The 21,786-nt window shown below is 55.0% G+C and overlaps 1 protein-coding gene across 3 annotated transcripts in view; it reads left to right on the top strand.

Moving 5' to 3' along the window:
• ABR (ABR activator of RhoGEF and GTPase) overlaps positions 1 to 21,786 on the top strand; it is a 181,444-nt gene that overhangs the window by 82,881 nt on the left and 76,777 nt on the right. For 2 of the 3 annotated variants that reach the window (XM_082605307.1, XM_082605308.1), the window contains exon 2: positions 4,718 to 4,902. In XM_082605307.1, coding sequence (XP_082461433.1) covers positions 4,718 to 4,902 — 185 coding nt within the window. Of the gene's footprint in view, positions 1 to 4,717; positions 4,903 to 16,988; positions 17,554 to 21,786 lie in introns of those variants that run through there. The other variant, XM_082605306.1, reaches the window with a different exon arrangement.

Raw genomic sequence — 21,786 nt, 5'->3', positions numbered from 1 at the left:
CTCCCCTTCTGTTTCCTATAAAGACATGTCATCAGATTTGGGTCCCACTCAACTAAAGTAGGATCATCTCATCTAGAGATCCTCAACTTAATTATATCTACAAGGACCTTTTTCCTAAATAAGGTCACATTTATGGGTACCAAGGTTAGGATTTAGACATATATATTTGGGGGCTACTATTCAGACCCTTTCAGGGACCTACCTAGAAGATGTCTGATATTACAGGGCAGCAGAATATGACTCTGTAAAGGAAGAGTCAGGTGCTGACTATGAAAGGCCTTGAGCCAGGGAGTTTGAAGTGAATGGGGAACTGTTGAATTTTGAACAGTGGGGAAACACGATCAGATTTGCAGTCTGGCAGTCATGGGGAGAGAGTGTTGGAATTGTCCTTGTAAGAGTTGGTGAGGGTGGGAAGGCGGATGGGGAGTGGGGATATTTCAGGGTGTAGGAGATGAGGAGGAAGAGGAAGGAATCTGGCACGACTCCTAGGTTTCCAACTTGAGTGATCTGGCAGATTAACTTCAGGAAAAGCTTGGGTTTGAAGTTCCTGGGGGTGGAGACGTCCAGGAAACAATCAGAGATGGGTCTGCAGCCCAGACCTCTCCCTAGAATATAAATAAACTTTGGGAGAGGGAGTAAAGTAGAGGTGACAGAAGCCTGGAGAACACCAATTTTTCCCCATCATTTTATTATGAAAAATTTCAAGCATACCTAAAAGTTTAAAGAATTGTATAGTAAACACCCATGTACCCACCATCTGGAGTCTATAATTATCATTTTTCTCCACTTGCTTTATCACACATCTGGCTGTCCCTCTGGACATCATCAACCCATCTTGTTTTTTATGTATGTCAGAGTAAGTTGCAGACATCAGTACATTTCACTGCGACACTTAAACATGCATGTCATTAACTAGAGTTAAATATTTAGTGAAATGCACAAATCTTTGATGCAGTGTACTATCTGATGAAGTCAATGAACACATCCGCCTGTGTACCCCAAATCCCTGTCAAGATACAGAACATTTCCATCACCCTAGAAAATTCCCTGTGCCCCTTACAGTCCATTCCTGTCCCTACCTGACCCCCAGAAGCAACCACGCTTTTCATTTTTTTTCCAAGCGTAAATTAAATTTGTCTGTTCTAGAACTTCATATAAGTGGAGCCATACAGGATGTGTTCTTTTGTGTCTGGCTTCTTTCACTTAGCATAATGCCCGTAAGAGTCATTTCTGTGTGTCTCAGTATTTTGTCCCTTTTATTGCTGAGCAGTATTCTATTGTAAGGATGTATAGGGAATACCAATTTTTAAGGGATGGGCAGGGAAAGAGGATTCCACCAAGGAGACTAGAAGGAACAGTGAAGACCGTAGGAAAAGCACCCAGATAGAATGTCAAGGAAAACCATCTGGATCAGTTATAATTAGGTTTGACTGCATATAACATAAAAACTAAATAACAGAGACTTAAATAACATAGGCATTTTTCTTCTCTCATGTAAAAGAAGTCCAGAGGTAGACGTTCCTGGGGTGGTATGTTGGCTCACTGTGCCATCACGGGCCCAGGCTCCTAGCTTTGAGCTCAGCTATATTCAGCACTGGCTTCTATCCTCAAGGTCCCCTCATGGCTCAGTATGGCTGCTGGAGCTCCAGCTCTCCTATCTGCTTTCCAAACTGGCAACAGAAGGAGGAAGCATGGAGAGAGGGGGAAAATACCTTCCAGTGAAAACAACTTTCACTGGAAGTTTCAGCAACTTTCTTCAAAGTTCCACACATATCCACTCAACATCTCATTGGCCAGAACTTCATCACATGGCCCACACCACTAGGAAAAGTAGCCTTTTAGCTAGCCACGGAGCACACTGCCACTCCAAAGATAGTGAGATTTCTGTTACTAGGAGGGGACATGGATATTGGCTGTCAGCAGCCTCCTCTGCCTTTTCTCTTTTGACACCTGCTGGCCAAGCCATGGTCCACTCAGCCTTCCTGTCTGTGGACCTGCACAGACTGAAGGCTGTGCTTGGCAGATTTCCACCCTCCTGAGTCCCCAGGGCTCCTGCTTTCTCAAAGGGTTGGTTTCTCTGTCTTCTCTGTATCCCTTTTCCTGGTAGGATTCTCCAGGGTCTCTGGCTGGCTTCCTGGGCTGTCAGGGTCTCCTGGAGGTTGGAATGAAAGGGACAGTATCCAGGAACATTTGCAGAGAGCTCTGAGGGCACTCTCCTCCACGCCCGGGCACCCCACTGTTGTGGCTGGCACCCCTCTCTCCCCTCCTTGGTCAGCCTCCCCTGACGAGGGCTGTAGAAGGAGATTTCCCTAGAAGATTAGTGAGATTCAGAGGGGGAAAGATGGCACTTGGAGACAGACTTGGATTCAGATCCTTTCTGTGCAAATCTCTCTGAGACTCAGTGACTCTGCCTGTGAACTGGGGATCATAAGAGCAGCCTCTCCGATGTGGCTAGGTTGAGATGTGGGTCCAGGGGCACCACTCTGATCAGGATGAATTGGGCACACATGGCGGAAGGCTGGCAGAGACCTTCCCACCCTGCTGTGACCCAGGCAGCTGCAGACTGTGCGGTAGTCAAGCCTCACCACTTTCCCTGTGGTCCCTTCTACCCTTGCCCTTGGGAAATATCTGGAGAGTGAAAGCTCTGGTCCTGTGACCCCTGGGAATTGGTCAGTGTACGGGAGACTCAGCGGGGCCTGCTGGAATCTGAACGGATGGCCAGGCCAGTGTTCATCACAGTTCACATCCCCCGCTTGACTCCAGGCACTAACAGAGCAGCCTGGAGCCTCCTGGAGGAGAGACCGCAGGTTAACGTGGTGTTTCATTCCCTCCTTGTGCTTCTCCAAAGTGAGTAGCTCTCACCAAACAGCCAGGCTCCCTCAAAGTGCCGGACTCGGGCAGCCCGAGTGGTTCCTCTTCCTCCCTCCCAGGATCACTGGGGGCACTAGAGGGCCACGCACTGTAGGACTTCTGAGCTGGGACGCCAGGGAGGACACTGTGGAGGAAGTGATATCTGAGCAGATGATGGGACGGACCCAGCCAGGGGTGGAGGTGGGGGAGGGTCCCTCACACAGCTGTAGGAGAGACCCCCACTGGTGGGGTGGAAATAGCAGAGTCGGCTTACCCCCACCTGCTCCTGAGACAGAAGCCCTGTGTCCTCCCGGCAGTGGGTCCTGTTTGCCGGGTGCCTGGCACACACACGTCCCAGTGTCTGGATGGCTAGGTCCTGTGGTTCTTCACGTGCACGCCTGTCCTGGGGAAAAAAATAATAGCTCACGTCTCTGACAGCTTAATGGGCCGTCAGCACAGGACTGGAGAGGAAGTCGGCAGGAACAGGTGCAGCGAGGCTGGGGGGTGCTCTCGGCTGCCAAAGGGGCAGATTGGACTGAGTGTGGCCATGGCCGGGCGCCCTGGTGACCCGTTGACACCATTCTCAGGCTGCCGGCTGCCCGGGGGCTGGTGTGTTGTGACAGGAGGAGGAGCCAGGGCCCCGCTGAGAACTTGGCTCCAGCCTCAGACCTGAGAGGGACAGTGCATTCCTCTGCCCATTCACTCACTCCACACACGTTCCCAAGATCCTGACCCATGTGGGCCGTGGCTGCTGGGCACACAGCGATGGCTGTCACCCAGGTCCCGCGCCAGGCGCTCAGGGATGAATGGGCAGGATCACTGGGGGCACTAGAGGGCCACGCACTGTAGGAGTTCTGAGCTGGGACGCCGGGGGCCGGGGTGGGGGGGGGACACTGTGGAGGAAGTGATATCTGAGCAGATGATGGGACAGACCCAGCCAGGGGTGGAGGTGGGGGAGGGTCCCTCACACAGCTGTAGGAGAGACCCCCACCGGTGGGGTGTGATGGGGGCCTTTCTGAGGTGCTGCCTTGCGCCCCCATGGACCCGGCCTGCTGTCCAGGGAGGGGGTGTCCTGGCTGGGCAGTGGCTGCATATGTGAGCTGTGGGCTGTAAATGCACAGGCGCCGGCTCAGTGGTGCTGGCAGCGCCGATGGGGTTAACGGCAGCTTGACTTCCCTGTGGCTGTTTCTTCCCTCCTTTTCCCAAGGCATCCTACATTGAAATTACAGAAGTAAGTACCGGCTTTTGAGAAGTCTGCTGTGCAACCGCGTCCCTGCCAGGCCCGGGCCGTCTTCTCGCCCATGCTCTGCCAGCCTTGGGCTCTGACCTTTGCGGAGCCTTGTTCGAAGGGTGAGGGCTCCCTCGGGTGCCGTTCCTCAGCCCCCACGCCCAGCCCTGCTCTGCCCTCCCATCCAGGGATGGGGCTCAGTGTACAAATGGTACCCAAAGAGGAGGGGCTCAGGAAGTGACATCGCTCGGCCCGCCCGCACCACCTTATTCCCTATAAAAAGCAAAATGGTGACTCAGAGAGGAGAGTTGGAAGCGTCCAGCCGCCTGCTCCCACTGTTAATTTTTAGACTTGGAATTAGGCAGGAGGCAAAGGAAACAGCAGCTCGAAATACGCGACTGACATGCTATTAAGCGGGTGGCAACAGCGGAGCCGCTCCCTGTCGACTCCCAGCGGCCCCTGAACCGCAGCATCTGGTGCCTGCTGGCGCTCCGGGCCGCGCAGCCCTGCCCGGGCTGGGCGTGGATGGTGCGGCCCGGGGCATGGCAGCCGGGGACCGCCGCTGGCGCCCACTGCGCTACCAGTCCCTGGCAGCCCTCGTGGAGGACTCTCAGTGGCCTTTCTTGTTCCTTGTCTCAGACTTCAGCTACGGGGCAGACGACTACGACGGAGAGGGGAATGAAGAGCAGAAGGGGCCCCCGGAGGGCTCGGAGACCATGCCGTACATCGATGAGTCGCCCACCATGTCGCCCCAGCTCAGTGCCCGGAACCAGGGCGGCGGGGACAGCATCTCCCCCACCCCACCTGAGGGGCTGGCACCTGGGGTAGGTACACCTGCTTTTCCTTCCGGGTTTGGGAAGAGGGGGCTTTTGGGGAGGCGGGTAGGCAGGCATGGGTGTCGTGGGCCAGGCTCTGCTTGGAGCGCTACTGGGGTGCAGGACTCGGGAAATGTGGGCTTGCTCTCGGTGCCCTCATCCTCTCATTCCGGTCCTGGGCCTCTCACACTAGCCCCCGCCCCCCGCCTGCTGCTCTCTGCCACTGCTGCACCTACCCCTGCCTCCTGGACACCTCACTTCCTCTTTCACCTTTCTCTCTCAGTTCTTCTCTAGCAGGATGGGACCTTGGGGAGGGAACAGGCTCTCCTCTCTGGGCCCGGGCTGGGCGGTGGCTGCACATGTGAGTTGTGGGCTATAAATGCACAGGTGCGGGCTCAGCAAACAAAGGCTGGCCTCGGCGGTGGGGGGAGTGAGCAGCTTCTGTAGCGTTCCCTGAGGACCAAGGGCCCCGTCCAGCCCTCCTCTGTTGACTCTGGAAGGGAATGGGCCGTAATGGTGTCCACCTCTCCTCTTGTCCACCGAGGAGAGCTCTGCCCTGAAGGGAAGCATTTTACAAGCAATACTGAGGATGTGCTCTGAGACAGGCGGAGGGGCAGAGATGCGGGCAGGTTTGCAATCCTTGTAGTTGTTGCTGTTCCTGGGCCCAGAGACCAGCTCTGTCCGTGCTCAGCTTGTGCGAGTGTGTCTGAGACACAAGAGCAAGTGAGACAGAGGGATTCCTGGGGGCTGCTTTTCAGAAATTGGGAAGAATCAAAGAATCAAATTTCTTCTTGGGAGGGGGGCGGGGGGGGGCTTGGATTGCTTGGTCCTGCTTGGTAGGGGGCTTGTCCAGGTGTGTTTTGTAGGGGGGTCCCCTTTCTTCCCTCTAATACCCTCGAGGAGCAGTCACTGAGTTGCTGCGACATACTTGTTTCCCTCCTGCAGGGCCCAGCACACCCCCACTCCAGCCAGGGGGCTGCCTGGACCCTACCGTTTCTGGCGAACCCCCTGCTTCCTTCCCTCCCAGCCTCCTCGGCCACCCTCCACCCCTGAGTAGAGCTCTCACCCCCTCTTCACACAGCGGGGTGGCTGTTATAGCCTTTGGCAACAAGGGCCTTGGCAACCAGCTTCCCACTTGGGGGAAGCCACATTGTTGCCATGGCAACAGAGGCCTAGGCAGAGCTTATCAGCTGCCAGGCAGTGCAAGTTTGGGAAGGGATGGTGGGGGCAGGTGGGAGGTGGAAGTGATGGGCAAGGGCGTTGATCAGGTTCAGGCCCCCCACAGCTGACATTCTGGGGTATTGTCCTGTCGTCCTAAGGAAAGGTGGCAGGTGAGAGACAGCCATCTTGGACCTGCGGGGCGGGATTCTTGCTACTGATGGAGGAGAGGGTGCTCTGGGACCTGAACTGACTCTAACCAGGGGAAGCAAAGTGGCAGCTCTTGCTTCCCGTCTCTGCCTTTAGGTCTCTGACCACAGCAGGGCTTAGAGACATGCCCCTCCCATCCCGGAGCCTCAGCTATTACCCCTGTGAGCTGGTGCAGAAAGAGTCACTGTAGGACTCAACACAGCACCAGGAATCCTGGCTGAGAGTTGAGAACGTGTGGCCAGATTAGAGCCACTTGCTGACGAGAAAAGCCATTTATTTCCCTTTCTCCTCTGACTTCCTCCTTGCTTCCTGTCCTGTCTCCTTCCCTCATCACATGACCACCTTGCTGGAGTGCTTGCCCATCGACTTTTAGATTCCCTGGTGAAAGGTACTCAGGTGCTTTCTCTGGTGAAACGGGTCACAGGCGTAACAGGGAGATGCCCCCACCTGGAGCTCTGAGGCTTCGGGGCAGGGACTTCCTTTACTACGATGCCGCCCATTTTGCTTGGTGACTCACAAGGGAAGAGCTTGGTTTGAGGACTTTGAAATCCAAGAGATGCTACAGTGACAACTGGCCAAAGTGCTTGGGAACCCCAGGATTAATTTTTGCACCATTGGCTAGAAATCATACAATGTAGAGGTGGGGAGCATTAATCCAACTTGGGGATCCTAGCAAAGATTCCAGCCCAGTGTACCCGCCGCCTGCCTACCTTCCCTCCTGAGTTGCATTTCTGCCCTCTCTGCTGTGTCACTGGCCCCATCTAGTGGACTCAGCAAGTATTGCTGTGTACATTGGGGTGCTGGAGAGAGTTGACACACCTCTTCCGGAGTACTTGAGGGCTGTTTCAGTTTTTTGTTTTTTGTTTTTTTTTTTAAAAAAGGAAAGAAAAAGAAAGCCAAGGTTTCTGCTACTTGGCTGTGCTCATTTGACCAGCCCGTCCCCTCCCTGCCAGGCTTCCTGTTGGGGCATTGGGAACCAAGGGGACTTTTGGACCAAATCAGATGATTGTTCTAGATATTCAGATATCTAGCCTCTGGCAGCCGGACATTCCACACCCAAATGTGCATCCAACTTGTTCCTGGAAGCCCAAGGTTTGGTCTTTATATTAGGGTTCTCCAGAGAAACAGAACCATTAGGATACAGAGAAAGAAGGACTGATTTATTATAAGGAATTGTCTCACTAGATTATGGAGGCTGAACGGTCCCAAGATCTGCAGTCAGCAAGCTGGAGACCTGGGAGAACTGATGGTACAGTTAGTTCCAGTCTGAGTTCAAAGGCTGGAGAATCAGGAGAGCTGATGGTGTAAGCTCTAGTCCGTATTGCGTCCAAAGGCAGGAGAAGACCTATGTCCCAGCTCTAAGACAGGCAGAGAGAGTGAATTCTCCCTTACTTTTTATTCTATCTAGACCTTCAACTGATTAGATGAGGCCCACCCACATTGGGAAGGCAACCTGCTTTACTCAGTCAACTGATTCAAGTGTTCATCTCATCCAGAAACACCCTCACAGACACACCCAGAATAATGTGTGGCCAAACGTCTAGGCATCTGTGGCCCCGTCAGGTTGATGCATAAAACCAGCCCTCACGGTCTTACTCTCCCAGCAGCTCAGAGAATGGCAGGGACATGAGCTTTGCATAGATGACATGTTCTGCTCTCTAGCTGTGGGACTCTGGATCAGTGTCATAACCCCTCTGAGCCTCAGTTTCCTCATCTCTAAATAGGGCTAACCACCTGAAGGGTTGTTGAGAGGACGGACTGGGATAGCTCAGGTGAGGCCTGCAGCGCTGGGCCTGGCTCACTGTGGGTCCTCAGAGCTTGGCGCCCAGGGCCCACGAGACTCTCCTCACCAGCCATTAGAGGGGTGGGGAGCCCAGAGCACTGCGAGGACCCGGTCTAATGAATATTTGCTGGACAACAACTGAATCTGCTTTTGCAAGCTCCTTTCTGGGGTCAGATCTGTCCTCCCAGGTGTGGTAGCCCGGATGAAACCGGGTCTCCGGTGTTGCAGGACAAATGCTCTTCACTCCCCAGAAAGCCCTGCAGCCTTGCTCTGCTCTCGCCTTAGATGTGCCCCAGTGCGCAGCCCAGCGAGGTATCAGGGTGAAAGCTGAAGCCCCGCCCTGCAGACCCTCACTCTCCCCAAGCTCGGGCTGAGTACAGCCCCCTCCGGTGGCTCAGTTCAGCAGAGAGGGCCTGCTTTCACCCTGGGAAGGACGGGCGGGACGCTCCATCTCCCTGACAAGCGGGGCACATGTTCCCCTGCCAGGACCGTGGTCATTCAGAAAAGCGTGTGCCCCACAAGCCATGGACTCCTCTGACTCCCCTCTCAGGAGGCACCATGAAAAGGGGCCACAAGGCAGAGAGAAGATCTGGTTGTTGTCTCAGTGCCACCACTTTCTAGCTGTGTGACCTGAGGGATTTCACTCATCTGAGCTCCAGTTTGCTCATCTGTAAAGTGAAGATACTGAGAATTTCCTCCCTCCTGACCTCACACAGCTGTCGGGAGGCTTCTATGAGATGGTGCCAGGCAGGTGCTTTATAAATTGTAAGGTCTGTACATGTTAGTACTGCACTAACTGCTGAATTGAGGAGTTTAGACTCCAGACGGCAGGATGATTTAAAGATAGGTGGGGGAGAGTTGAGATGATCACCATCGTCAACCTTCTCGTCTTCCCCCCTTCCCCCTTCCCCCCACTTCCTCACAGCTACTTAGACTCGCCTTGAGCCTTTTACGTGGGGAGCCAGAGATATACTTAAACTTGGTCTTTCTTTTATTCTTTTCTCTTTTTTTGGCCGCACCTGCATGTGAGATCTTAGTTCCCTGACCAGGGATTGAACCCATGCCCCTTGCACTGGAAGAGCAGAGTCTTAACCACTGGACTGCCAGGAAATCCCTAAACTTGGGTCTTTCTGACGCTGGAGTCTGTGTGGTGCTCCCAGGTCCCCTCAGATACCACCTCCCTTGTGATGGTTTTCCAGCCCATGGCTGAGCCCTCCGCTGTCTGGGGACCGTGCACAGTTACTTGTGGGGCACGTCTGCCCTGCGAGATCCGGAGCCCTGATCCCCGATCATCTCCGGGACCCCCATCAGCAGCTCCCGGGCACCTAGGGGTATTCACCCGGTGTTTATGGAATTGAATCAAGTAGCACTGGGTTGGCCAGGGAGCAGGGAGGGAGGGCAGATACAGTCTCAGGGGATGAAGCTAGGATGAATTGCTGCCCCCTCTTCCCTTCCTGGTCCCTTCTGAAGCCTTGGGGTCTGGGATCTGAGGGTGCAGGACAAGGAGGTCGCTTCTCGGTGAAAGGAGGAGCCACGTGGCAAGCCGGGAACATCTGAGACGGTGTCCCAGTCTGCTCTCTTTGGACGGCGTTCGAGGCCTGGGTTGGGTGGGTTGACGGCTGCTCTTTATCTTTACGCCTCTCTGGAGTTTCCAGATGCAGGTAAAACCAGAGACATCTCTCCTCAGGTTGCCGACCTCCTGCCTCAGCAGCCTTGCTCCCCATTGCCCCCTTTCTGGATCTTTGGTCCCCACTCCAAAGAGGAGGAGCTTGCCTGACTCCCCCTATGTGCCAGGTGCTGTGCCAGGTGCCCATGGGCTTCATCGCCACCTATCCCTGCAACCACTGGGAGAGCCCCCCATTTTGTAGATGAAGAAGCTATGGCTCAGGGGGTTCCTTGGCTTGTGTGAGTTGAGGGGGATGTAAATAGGAAGTAGGGAGACAGTGCCCTGGTTGTGGTCCTCAGCCTCTCCATGGCTGGTGCTCCCTGGCCTCTCTGGCTCATCACCCACCTTCCACACATGGCTGGGATCTGGGCTTCCCTGACTGACCACACGCAGCCGACCTGGAGCATCCCGTAGTGCTCACAGCCTGTCTGGGATCTCCCCCTCCCTGCTACTGTGCTGTGTGTTTCACATCAGCCAGTAAGGCGACTTCCAAAGCAATGTGTATTCGGTGAAGGTTTGCTCATCTCCTGCAGGTCCCAGGGACAGTGGATAGGAGAGTGAACCAGACCCATTCTCTGTCCTTGAGGCTCGGGAGTCTTTGGGGGTGGGGCAGGGAGGCCAATCGACCCACCTAATCACACCAAGAGGTGTGAAATTGCCCCTGAGAACGCCTTCAGTTTGAGACGTTTGGCCACACAGGTGAGCGGCCAGGGGGCAGAGGCTGGATGTCCCCCTGGGCTCTGGGTTCTGCCAGGGTGCAGAAGGGCAGGGAGCATCCCAGCAGCAGGCTGGCTCTTACCCACGGACTCTCTTTTCCATCCTCCTCACCTAGTTCCTCCACTAGTGGGTGCTAGCACTTTCTTTCCACGATGATGCTCTGATGATGCTCATGTGGACCTTCCTCCCACAGGGTTATGGGCTGGTTGCTTCTATCTGGAAAGCCACACAGACACCCCCCCCACCCTCCTGCCTGTGTGGCAGAAAGAAGAAGAGAAAGAAGAGAAACGCTTCCATAGCACTTACTAAATGCCAGACACTATTGTAGCACTTTATAAATACTAACTCATTTAGTCCTCACCACACCTTGGGAAGTAGGCACCGTTACTGCCCCATTTTACAGATGTGAAAACTAAGGTGCAAAGAGGTGACATAACCCACCTGAGGTCCCACAGCTGGTCAGTGGTGGGTGCTCACCACTGCTGTTCTCTGCCACCTCTCCAAAACAGGAACCTCAGTGCCCTCGCCTGACGTCTTTCTGGCTCCGTGACTTTGGATAACCTGCAGAATCTTGGTCCTCTCAGCTGTAAATAAGGATAAATACCTCCTATCTGGAAGGGCCGCTGGGAGGACCGAGTGACACAGTGCCCTCGGCACTGGCCCCTGGGGTCAGTTCTCATTGGCCCAGGGTCTGCTGAGCTCCAGAAAGTCTGGAGGTGGGACTTGAGCTCCTGCCAAGGAAGTTGGAAGGGCCAGGGATAGGCAGAGAGGAGGGAGAGGGGCTCCAAGCCAGGTCAAGGCCTGGAGGTGAGAATGCACCTGGCCCTTTCATGGGACAGCAAACAGCAGAAGTTGTTGTCAACAGTTTGATCAGTTGAGTCATCAGCAAGGGCCCCACTGCCCTTGTTAGGGCTGACTTGGTGGCTTCCTGCTGGGTACAGAGTGCGCAGTGTTTTAGAAAGAGTAATCTGATGTCAGCAGAAGGGATGCACTGAAACACTGTCTGGTCACTCCCTGTAAAATTCTTCAATGCCTGCCCGTAGCAATGCTGTCAAGGCCGTGCCTGACCTGACCACTTGACCTCTGCCTACCTCTGCAGGCTCATTACAACCCCCCAGCTAGAATGTGAGCTCTTCCATGGAGCTTTGTCAGTTTTGTACCAAAATGTTTGCTCACTGCAAACTGTAGTGCCTAGAACTGCGCCTGGCACATAAGAGATGCCTAGTAAGTATTGGTTGAATGGATGAAGACTTGCCACCCAGACTGAACTCATTTCATTATGCCTCATGCTGTCCTGTCTGCCCCTGAGTCCCCCTGGGATAGCTAATCCCTGCTCATTTTCAGGTAGGAGTTTTGTTTTGTTTTGTTTTTGTTTTTGTTTTTTGCGGTACGCGGGCCTCTCACTGTTGTGGCCTCTCCCGTTGCGGAGCACAGGCTCCGGACGCGCAGGCTCAGCGGCCATGGCTCACGGGCCCAGCCGCTCCGCGGCATGTGGGATCTTCCCGGACTGGGGCACGAACCCGTGTCCCCTGCATCGGCAGGTGGACTCTCAACCACTGCGCCACCAGGGAAGCCCCAGGTAGGAGTTTTAATGTCACCTCCTCTGGAGAACCTTCTGTGACTCTCTACTTGCCCAATTATAGCACTTACCACACTTCTTTTTTTAATTTCTTTATTTTTCCTGATTACATCACTGAAAACTCTAACTTTACAGAAACATATAATATGGAAAGTGAACGTCTCCTTAAGTCTCATCCTACAGAGAGAATGTCTGTTAAGAGACATCTTCTTTTTCCATGTGAGATATTACATGTATATATATACACATATAGGTAAAAAATACATTTTTCTCTGTGTATATATTATATATATACACTTTTTTAAAAAGTGGGGTCATACTATTAATACTGTTATGCAATTTGCTCTGGTTATTTAATAAGTCTTGGACATCTTGCATATCAGTAATTAAAGACCTACCTCATTCTCCTTCATGACTGTATGCAGTGTTTCTTTTTTTTTTTTTTTTTTTTTTTTTTGCGGTATGCGGGCCTCTCACTGTTGTGGCCTCTCCCGTTGCGGAGCACAGGCTCCGGATGCACAGGCCCAGCGGCCATGGCTCACGGGCCCAGCCGCTCCGCGGCATGTGGGATCTTCCCAGACCGGGGCACGAACCCGTGTCCCCTGCATCGGCAGGCAGACTCTCAACCACTGCGCCACCAGGGAAGCCCTATGCAGTGTTTCTTTTAATGGTTGTACCATAATTCACTTAGCCAGTCCCCTTCTGTCAGACATTTGGGCTGTTTCCAGTCTTTCACTGGTATAACCATCATTACAGTGAACATCTTTGTACAAAGATCTTTGAGTCCTTGTAGAAATGTTTTTGCAGACAAATTCCTTAAAGTGGAGGTGCTGAGTCAGAGGGTGAGAACGTATTAAATCACAGTAGATATCTCCACGTTATTCTTTCTGGAAGAGTTGTACCTTAGCCCCAGAGTTCTGAGATTGTGCCCTTCCCCTGGCCCTGCCTTGGCTCGCAGAGGTCAGTCTGTCCCTGAGACCACCAGCCCCCATGGAGGTGGACAAAGCGTCCCACTTGTGGCTGCGTTCTGGATGCCAGCACAGCACCTGGTGCGTGGTGGGCAGTGAATAGATACTTGTTGATTGAGTGGGTAAGGGAATGAGGGGATGGAGAATGAGTGTGAGAGAAGGCTGTTGGGTTTGGGGAGAGTAAACTGTTGGTGGCTTGGAAAGCGTGGATTTGGCGGGTGTCTGAAATCTCAGTCCGTGCCCCTTGTTCATGGGGGAGTGGTTCCCGCCCACTCCTCCAAGTTCGTCACCTGCCCCTTTTCTGTCCTCCAGCTGTGCTTCCTGGGGTTCTGTACCAAACATTTTCCTCCCTTTGCCTGGAAACCCTTCCCCTTTTTAAGATGCTGCTCAGAAGCCACGCTTCTGTGGAGCTTTACCTCTCAGGCAGGGTTAGTGCTTTTGTCCTGTGTTCCCACTGTGTCGACCAGTGAGAACACTGCCTCATTTGTTTATGTGTCCTTCACCCCCTGAGGGTTGAGAGCATTCTAATGGCAAGGGCTGTGTCTCCCAGGTCTGTGTATTTGTAATGCCAGGCCTTCTCTGGGTATGAATGAACAGATAGATGGACAGGCAAGATCGGAAGTCCAAGTGGAATATTATTGTGGTTATGTAGGTGTGAGATTCTACAAACCTTGGTTGGGTGGTGGCTTTGGAAAAGGAGGAGAAGGAAGAACCAAGGGGACTTGGTAAAAGGGATGTGGGGCCTGAGGAAAGGAAGAGTCCCAAGATGGCGGCCCCGCCAACAGAAGTGGAGAAGCCAGAAGGGGAAGCTGGTTTAGGGAGGGGGAAGGGTCGTTTGGTCTGGAGATGTGGAGCTGAGGGGCTGCTGATGGGACTTCCAAGTGAGGAGAACCAGCTGACAGCACAGATGTCACACTCCAGCAGAGCAAGATGTTGGAGCTGCAGCTGGTGACGGGCTGCCATTGGCCTAGCAGTGAGCAGGGATGAGTTCTCCAGGGATAGAGAGCAGAGGGCTGTGGCCTGGTCCGAATGGGTGACTCCACACTTGTAGGAGGCAGGAAAAGGAAGGGCCAGCCGGAACCAGAGCCATCAGGGGCAGCATCAGCATGGCCACAGAAGCTGAGGGATTTAAGAGCTTCCAGACTGCAGAGGCTGAGGAGTAGAGAAGGAGACCTCTGACTTTGGAATAAGGCTGTTTAGAGGCCTTTGGAGCAGCTGCTTCTCTGGAGAGGAGGGTCAGGAGCCAGGCCAAAGCAGGCAGAGTTGTAGAGGACGCAGGGAGGAAGCTCGTGTCCAGGGCATTGGTAGGGGAAAGGGAGGGAACACCATTGGGACTTGTGAGTCACTTCCCTCCAGGGGCAGAACTGAGGGCCTCTGAGTGGAGTCTGTGTGCCCAGTGGAGATGGAAGGGCATTCAAATTACTCACTGGAATTTCCAGCCAACCCGGGTGGGGTGGAGTGGAGATGCCTTGGATGTTCAGGGAGCAGCTTCTGAGAGGTGTCAGGGTTTGGAAGATGTGGGTGTCGACACTGCCATGCTAGTAGGGGCATGGGGAATGGAGACAGGGGTACTCTCGGAGACTCCTGAGGGCCCCTCATGTTCCTTTGGGTGGGGGAAGGGACACCGTGCGGGGGGGTGCCTTGGACTGTTAGGCCCTTCTCCCATTACACCTGCTTGTCCAGCCGGAGGGGGCAGCCCATGCCGTGCACTCGGAGCCTGCAGGATGGGAGACAGACTGGCACAGAGCCCCGGGCTGGCACACTTGTGCCCTGGGGAATGCCAGGCCTGGTTGTTCCCAAGCTCTGGGAACAGCCTCACCCGCCCAAACCAAATGAGGAATTGGGCTGAGAGGGCCCTTCAGATCTACCCCGGCTATTTATAACCCAGCCAGGGCCGGGACAGGGAAGAACCAGGGATGAGGGAGAGGGTGGGTGTGGGGTGGGTTGTGCCTCTGGGGAACCCCATCAGCCCTGAGGCCCCAGAGAACCTACCCCAAATCCCTTGGTCTGCATTTCAGCTACGGTGACAGGGAGAAACCTTTTACTGGTGAGGACAGCTCTAATAGAATGGCAGGAGCCCCACCTAGAGCTCAGAACTTCCACAGACTTTTCTGGGGAGCTGGGAAAAGGAACCACGTCCATTCCTCTCCTTTTTCCCTCCTGGCTCTTCCTCAACCCTCCACCCAGCTTGGAGGCTCAGCCAAGGGCCCTGTTCTCAGCTGAGATGCCTAGTGGGAAGGAGAGGTGATGACCCCAGGTGGGCCTAGGATGGCGCGCCTTTAACCCCCCCTTTGGAATGCATTTCCAAACGAGCTCCAAAGAGTTGGACTCTTCCCCCTGTGGCCATACAGTTGCCACCTGACAGGGGATGTGCCCTGTGCATAAGGAGGCCGGTGGTAGACACACGAGGCATTAATGGACAACTCAGACACTGTATCATTAAGAACCACACTGGCTGGTCTGGCAACTGTGTACTGGGAGAGACAATTGTGAGCTAGAAGCATCAGGAAGATTTTGAGGAAATCCCTGACTAGAGAGACATGGTTTGGGGGCTGGTGGGAGATTGGAGGGATTGGCGTGAGTGGGGCTGGAGCTTCAGGGCTCATTACTCAGAATCCGGAGTTTTCACTTGATCTGTCTGGCTGGTGGCAGCTATTATACAGGTTTACAAAGATAAGTAGTGGGCTGGTCATGTGTGAGGCTGAATTTGATTCCAGGATGCCAGGTCCAGTGATGAAATGGGACGGAGGTGATATTCAAGGAACAACCCCCCCGCCCCCACACACACACCTCCCAACCTTCCCTCAGAGAAACACAACCAACTGCAAGAAGGCAGCAACCTTGTCTGTGGGCCTGATTCAGTGCACAGATGTGTTTCACTGAGACTGCATCATGTTTTGTTTTTTAAATATAATTTATCTGCCATCATTTTTAAGTTGAGAGCTATCACCTAAAAATCCGGATTCCAGCTTCTCTTGAACAATCCAAGATGGGGCAACCTTGAGCCTGCACTGCCCCTGGCAGCCAGCAGCTGGAGCTGAGTGACAGTTTCTTCAGTTCACCTGGTCCCTACCTGGCTCATTTCACTAACTAATCTTACCTGCACCCTCTTGGGTGCTGGAGTTGGCAACCTTTGCCCTTGGTGTTGTGAAAGAGCTTTTCCCAGCTGCTGCCCTTAAACCCCACCCCCATGAGAGTAGGCGGATTACATCTCTGGATGGGGCTAGGGGACCAGAGCGTGCACTTCACCCTCTGGATGGATTTAGCTTCTGTAACCATGGAAGAAGCCAGGGGAAGCAGGCTGGGGGTGGGCAGGGCTGGCGTGCTCCTGGTCCTGGGTTAAGTGTACCCTCCCCTGTGGGGCTGGTTCTACTGGGCCCAGCCCCCTCTTGAGGGAAAAGAGCTCCGAGGAGGTGTGGTGCTGCTTATCAGCAGCATCTGTGAGTAGGTGTGGCACCTCCGGCTGCCCGAGGCGGCCCCGCTGCAGCCCCTGGCTGGCACTTGTGCTTCTTTCGTGGCGAGGCAGGTCAGGCCTCCTTTGCACAAAGCCTTGTTCCCTCAGCCACGGTGGAGATAGAAAGAAACTATGGTTTCTCACCAGGGCTTGGCCTCCCTTCCTCAGAGGTGTCAGAGCTGAGGCGGAAGTGAGAAGGGGCTTGTCGTTATCCCAAGGTGACACCGAGGTTGGCCCGGGGGCCCGCGAGGCTGTGCGGGCAGCTGCTCGTCCGCTCCGCCCCCGCCTGCCCGCGGGGCCGGTGAGGGGCTGTAAATAAAGCCTGTCTCTGGGAAGCGGACCTCCCCCTGCGCCCGGCCCGGCTGCGGCCTCGTCGCCCCTCCTCCGCGCTCCCGAAGCCTCCGCCAGCCGGCTGGCCCGGCGACCGCAGAGAGGGAACGGCTCCACCTCACCCGTCGAGTCGTGCATTTCCTGTGTCTTGAGGGCGAACGCGAACCTCCGGGTCCAGGAGGGCGGGATCTGTGGGGCCGGCGGCGGCGGCGGCGGCGGGGCGCCCGGCCGGGCTGGGAGCGGCGGCAGGGAGCGGGGCCCCGCCTGCCTGGAGAGCCGGCGCGCACGGCAGGAAGGGCCGCGGCGGCCGGCAGGGGCGCGCGGGCTCCGGTGACAGCCCTGGAATCGCGGCGGCGGCAGCGGCGGCGGAGCTCCCCGCGAGAGGCGGCCGGGGCCGCACGGACGCCCCGCTTCCCCTTTCTCCGGGAGGACCCGGAGCCGGCGGGCGGGAGAAGGCTCATAATGGAGCCTTTCATCGGCAGCCGGTGGCCGGGCGCCAGGACGGACTCCGGGGAGGCCCGCGTGCTGGTTTAGGCCTGCCCTGCACGCTCTTCCCGTCCCCGCCTGCCGGCCTCGCTCCCGGGCGCCGGCGGCCACGGCTGCCGCTGCCGCTGCTGCTGGGACCCTGCTTCCTGTTTGCCCTCTGCGGCTCCCGCTGCCATGGAAGAGGAAGAGGAGGCGATAGGCTTTTTGGACAAGGTCCTGGAGGATGAAGATGTGTTTCTCCTGGAGGAGTGCGAGCTGGGAACCCCGACCAGCCCTGGCTCAGGGTCCCCATTCTTGGTGGCTGTGAAGGTGGGAATGTGACACGCCCTGGATGCTTGTCGGGGGAGGGGGCAGGGGGCAGGGCTCGCAGCTCTGACTGCCGAAGTCTGTGCGGCAGAAATGGCTGATTTGTGCACAAACCTTGTGGCCGAGTGGAAGCACCTCAGCCTGAGAGGGGCTGGCGCCTGCCTGCCAGGGGATGCAAGGGGCTGTGCTCTGGGCACAGCTGTTCCTGGGGGAGAGGCGCAGTGCCTGCCGCCTCCCCCTGGACCAGTTGTCCTCAGGGGGAGTGGCTGCTGGCTTTCCCCAGGCCAGTTATGCAGAGGGCTTTCTCTGGCAGTGACATGAGTCCCCTGGTGGGCACGCCAGTGGTGTCAGCCTGCTGCCCCAGAGGAGCTGGCCAACGTGAAACTAGGAGGCCGTAATTCCTTGTTTCCGTGGCAGCAGTGGGATAAGTGCACTTGTGAAGTTCAGGCCAAGGGAGCCACTCTCTTCCAAGCAAGTGGAATCTGGTGAATCTGGGCTAGGGCACGAGAGAATTTGGAGAGATCGAGAGCCAGAGGTCCCTGAACTTCCTTGAAGGGAAAGAATTGGATCAGCCGAAGAGGGGCGGTAACAGCTGGCTTGGAGGCAGGAGCCAGGTGGCTAGGCACTCTACCCAAGGTGGGCATAGGCAGGAAGCATCTGCTGGACCCCAGCCCACCGACTCTGGGGCTGTGGGCATTCTCGGCAGCAGTGCATCTGTTTAATCAGAGAAGTTGCCTCGAAGGTAGAGCAGGAGGGGAGTGGTTGCCTCAATCCCCTTCTCTTCACGCCCCCCCCACCCGCCCCAGGGGCCGGGATTCCACTTGAAAGCGCACCAGTGCTGCCTAAGGCATGTGCACCACACTGTCCTTCCTTTCTTTCACCTCTAACCTCAGTGTTTTGCTCACCTCCTCTCTGTTCTGTGGCTCGAAGGGAGGGCCAGTGAGAACGTATGGCAGGGAGTTCACAGACTGCAAGCCAGGCTGCCTAACAGAGAGCGCCCGTCTTGTGGGGCCCAAGCCTGTCTGCCCTGGCAACACTGCACCCCAGAGGGCATGGTGCACGGAGCCTTGCTCTGGGCAGGAGGCTGTCGCTGAGCCTCTCTGGGCCTCTTTGTCCCTCCTGTAAGATGGGGATCACTGCCCTGCTCCACCCGTGCTACAGTGTGGATCAGAGGAGGAGCTAATGGAGGTAAAAATAGACTGCAGACCCGCGGGTAGATGGCTGATGTGTGGAAGGGGTGGAGCAGTCGCTGTAGGCCTGGGTGTGGGGCAGAGAGGAGCCGTAACGGGAGGCTGGCAGTGGCTGGCGCCCCATCCCTGGTTTTCAGATCTGGTGCTAGCTCGGCACACTGGGGTAAGTCACATCTCTCACTGGGCCCCCAAGGCCTTGCCCTTAGGGTCTGCCCAGCCATCCTAGGAACAGGATGGGGAAAAGTCTGGTTATGAACCAAGAGCACCTGCTGGGAGCTTAGTAGTAGTAGCGTGTAGGATGGGACCTCTGTGGGTTCCTAACAGCCCTTCTCTGAGACACCCTCCCCAGCACAGATGGGGTTCCACTCATATGCTGCCTTATGGGTCCTCCCTTACTCTGGACCTCTAGTCTGGCTTATATCGGGCTAGCCCCTGTTTCATTCTGCTTGGAACTCTAGACGTGTGCCTCTCTCCTCCAGGGCAGGGCCCTCTTGTTTTCATTGTGGGCGCTGCACGGTGCTTGGTGTGTGGCTGGTGTCCAGTGGATTGGTGGAATGAGTGAGGCTCCATGGGGCCCACACAGGGCGTACCATGTCCCTGGCCTTATTCTGTCTCAGAGGTGTTCTAAGGAGGAAGCACACAGATACCAAAGGGGCTTGGGTGCACATCACACCTAAAAATGCTGTTCCTCCCAGAGCCCTGTGAGCGCCAAAATGGAGTCTTCCTCTCTACCTCGCCACCTCAGTGTTCCCGGACCTGTCTCCAGCACTGGGGGGAGGGCCCCTTTCCTGAGTGTTGGGGGATTCCAAGCCCCCTGTCCCAGCCTGAACACGTCTAGGATGCCCTTCTCCTCTACCAGGCTTGGCCATCTATAGAGGGAGAAGACAAACAGAAAGCTCATTGATTCATTCAACAAACACTGTCAGGTTGTGTTCTGTTCAGAGGAGTCTGCCTGGGGGAGGAGACAGGTGAACAAGGCTTAGTCCTTTCTCAAAAAGAGTTCACAGTTCAGGGTAAGGGGGCAAGTGCCCAGATAATAGGAATATAATGAGAAACTAGGCAGGGCCATGAGAAGGGTTCTGATAAAAGGGTACTAAGTTCAGAGGAGGAGGGACCACTTCTCGTTGAGTCAGGGCTGGACTGGGCGCATGTGTGTGCACGTGTGTGTGTGCACGTGTGTGTGTGCGTGCACACGTGTACATGTGTGAGGTCAGGGCTCATTTCTGGAGGGTGTGCTCCTGTCCTGGGCTGTGGACTGGGCGCACTCCTGCATGGTAGACTCTTCTTGGCGGCTGGTAGAAATCCAAGGCAGTTCTCTCTTTGCTGTTACTTTACTTCAGGAGTACTTACCTTAAACAGTAGTCGTGTTCCTGAGCACATGTCCAAATGCCAGTCCTATAAATCAATCCTGTTTTCAGTGTAATTTCCGAGATGCTTCATCTTCCTGGGGGACAGATGTGAAGATGGCAGTGGTTTTCTCCGGAGCTGGAGCTGGAGCTTGCCATGTGTTTCAACCCACACTCCCCTTTGAGGAGTTAATGGTCTATAAACTACTAATAATGTGAATACTGATAGCAGCATCACCTCCCCTCTGTAAAGTGTTGTGTACGTCCCCCAAATCTTTCATATGATTCTATTTAAAGGTACCTAGGGCTGATAGGGGCCTTGCTATATAAAGGCTGCTATTTAAAGGAACTCATTTGTCAGGAATTTTAAAATCCTTTTGTAATGCAGATTAACCCTTCAGGTTAATTCTGTGCCAATTTTTAATGGATTATCTGAACCACCTGTGTTTCTTTTTTCACTTGTCCAGGTCTCCTCTCCCTCCATGTGCAGTGATGGCCATGCCTGGGTCCCCCACTTAGGTTTTTTCCCGAAGTGTGGGCCACATATGAGATGATTTGAGAGATGATTTTAGGTGGCACCTGGATATATGTTTTGCACTTTAATAGTTAGGCGTACATTTTAATGTATCTTAGAAAAAAAACAGGGACTCCACTGGTGGTTCAGTGGTTAAGACTCCGCACTTGCACTGCAGGGGGCACGGGTTCCATCCCCGTTCAGGGAGCTAAGATCCCACAGGCTGCGTGATGCAACCAAAAATAAAAATCAGAAAGCGACTTGCACATCTTTCCTGTGATTTCACATATAATGCTTGGGATAAGGCTGTGCTTTTAAGAAGCCAGTTGTTGTAAAGAACAGTATTAAGTACACAGTAGTGCCGGTGGTGTGTATGACAGAACCGCCAAGGTGTGGGATGTGAACAGCTGAACTCTGAAAACACTGCTGGACCCCATGGGACCTGCCTGCAGCTTCAGACAGCAGGGAGCCCAGAATATGGAGATCTACCCTTTAGGAGGGTCCCCCAGCAGTGCCCACCCCACCCCCACTCTCTGTTCCGCTGAGGAGTTAGCTGAAAGAGACCTCCCTGGTGCCTAGGGCTGGGGAGAGGAGAGAATGGCTGGAGTTGAGTCCCTGCATCCACTCAACTCAGGGAGGGGCCAGCTGTCCTGAGGCTGAGGCTGATACTTGGCATGGACATAGCGCCTAGACCCAGTGGCATCCGCTCTGACCAGACCCCCCCCACCCACGGGGTGCTCCTTGCAAACTTGGTGTGGCCCATGGACTGAATTCTACTGTCTATGGAGCTGCTTGGCCTAAGGCTCTGAATTGCAAGTGGCCCTGCCTGTTCAGCCCACATTGTTGTCTTGGAGGAGATCAAGGCTCCTGGAGAGAGTCTTGACTTGGCCTGGAACCAAACCTTTGGAGACTTTATTTAGCCCCGGCTGTAGAAGACCAGGCCAGGCCAGAGCCAGCTAAGCCTTACTTGCAGATACTGTCCCTACCAGAGTGACTTGACCTCTTGGATTTGGGGCCTCAGGCTGACACTTTCAGCCCAGCAGATTATGTAAAATGCTGGGCATGAAGGAGCCCCCCGTGGCTGCTGTGTTTCGTAAGCTCCACTTGGGAAGGAAGTGGGGACAGTGTCACTCAGATGGCAGCTTCCTTGTGCTGCAGGACTGGCAAGCAGCGTGGCACGGGCTCT

The sequence above is a fragment of the Mesoplodon mirus genome (assembly GCF_964341445.2).
Source record: "Mesoplodon mirus genome assembly, chromosome: 18".
Classification (NCBI taxonomy): Eukaryota; Metazoa; Chordata; class Mammalia; order Artiodactyla; family Ziphiidae; genus Mesoplodon; species Mesoplodon mirus.
Note: the sequence above shows the minus strand (reverse complement) of the source record. Positions and strands in the feature narration are given on the sequence as shown.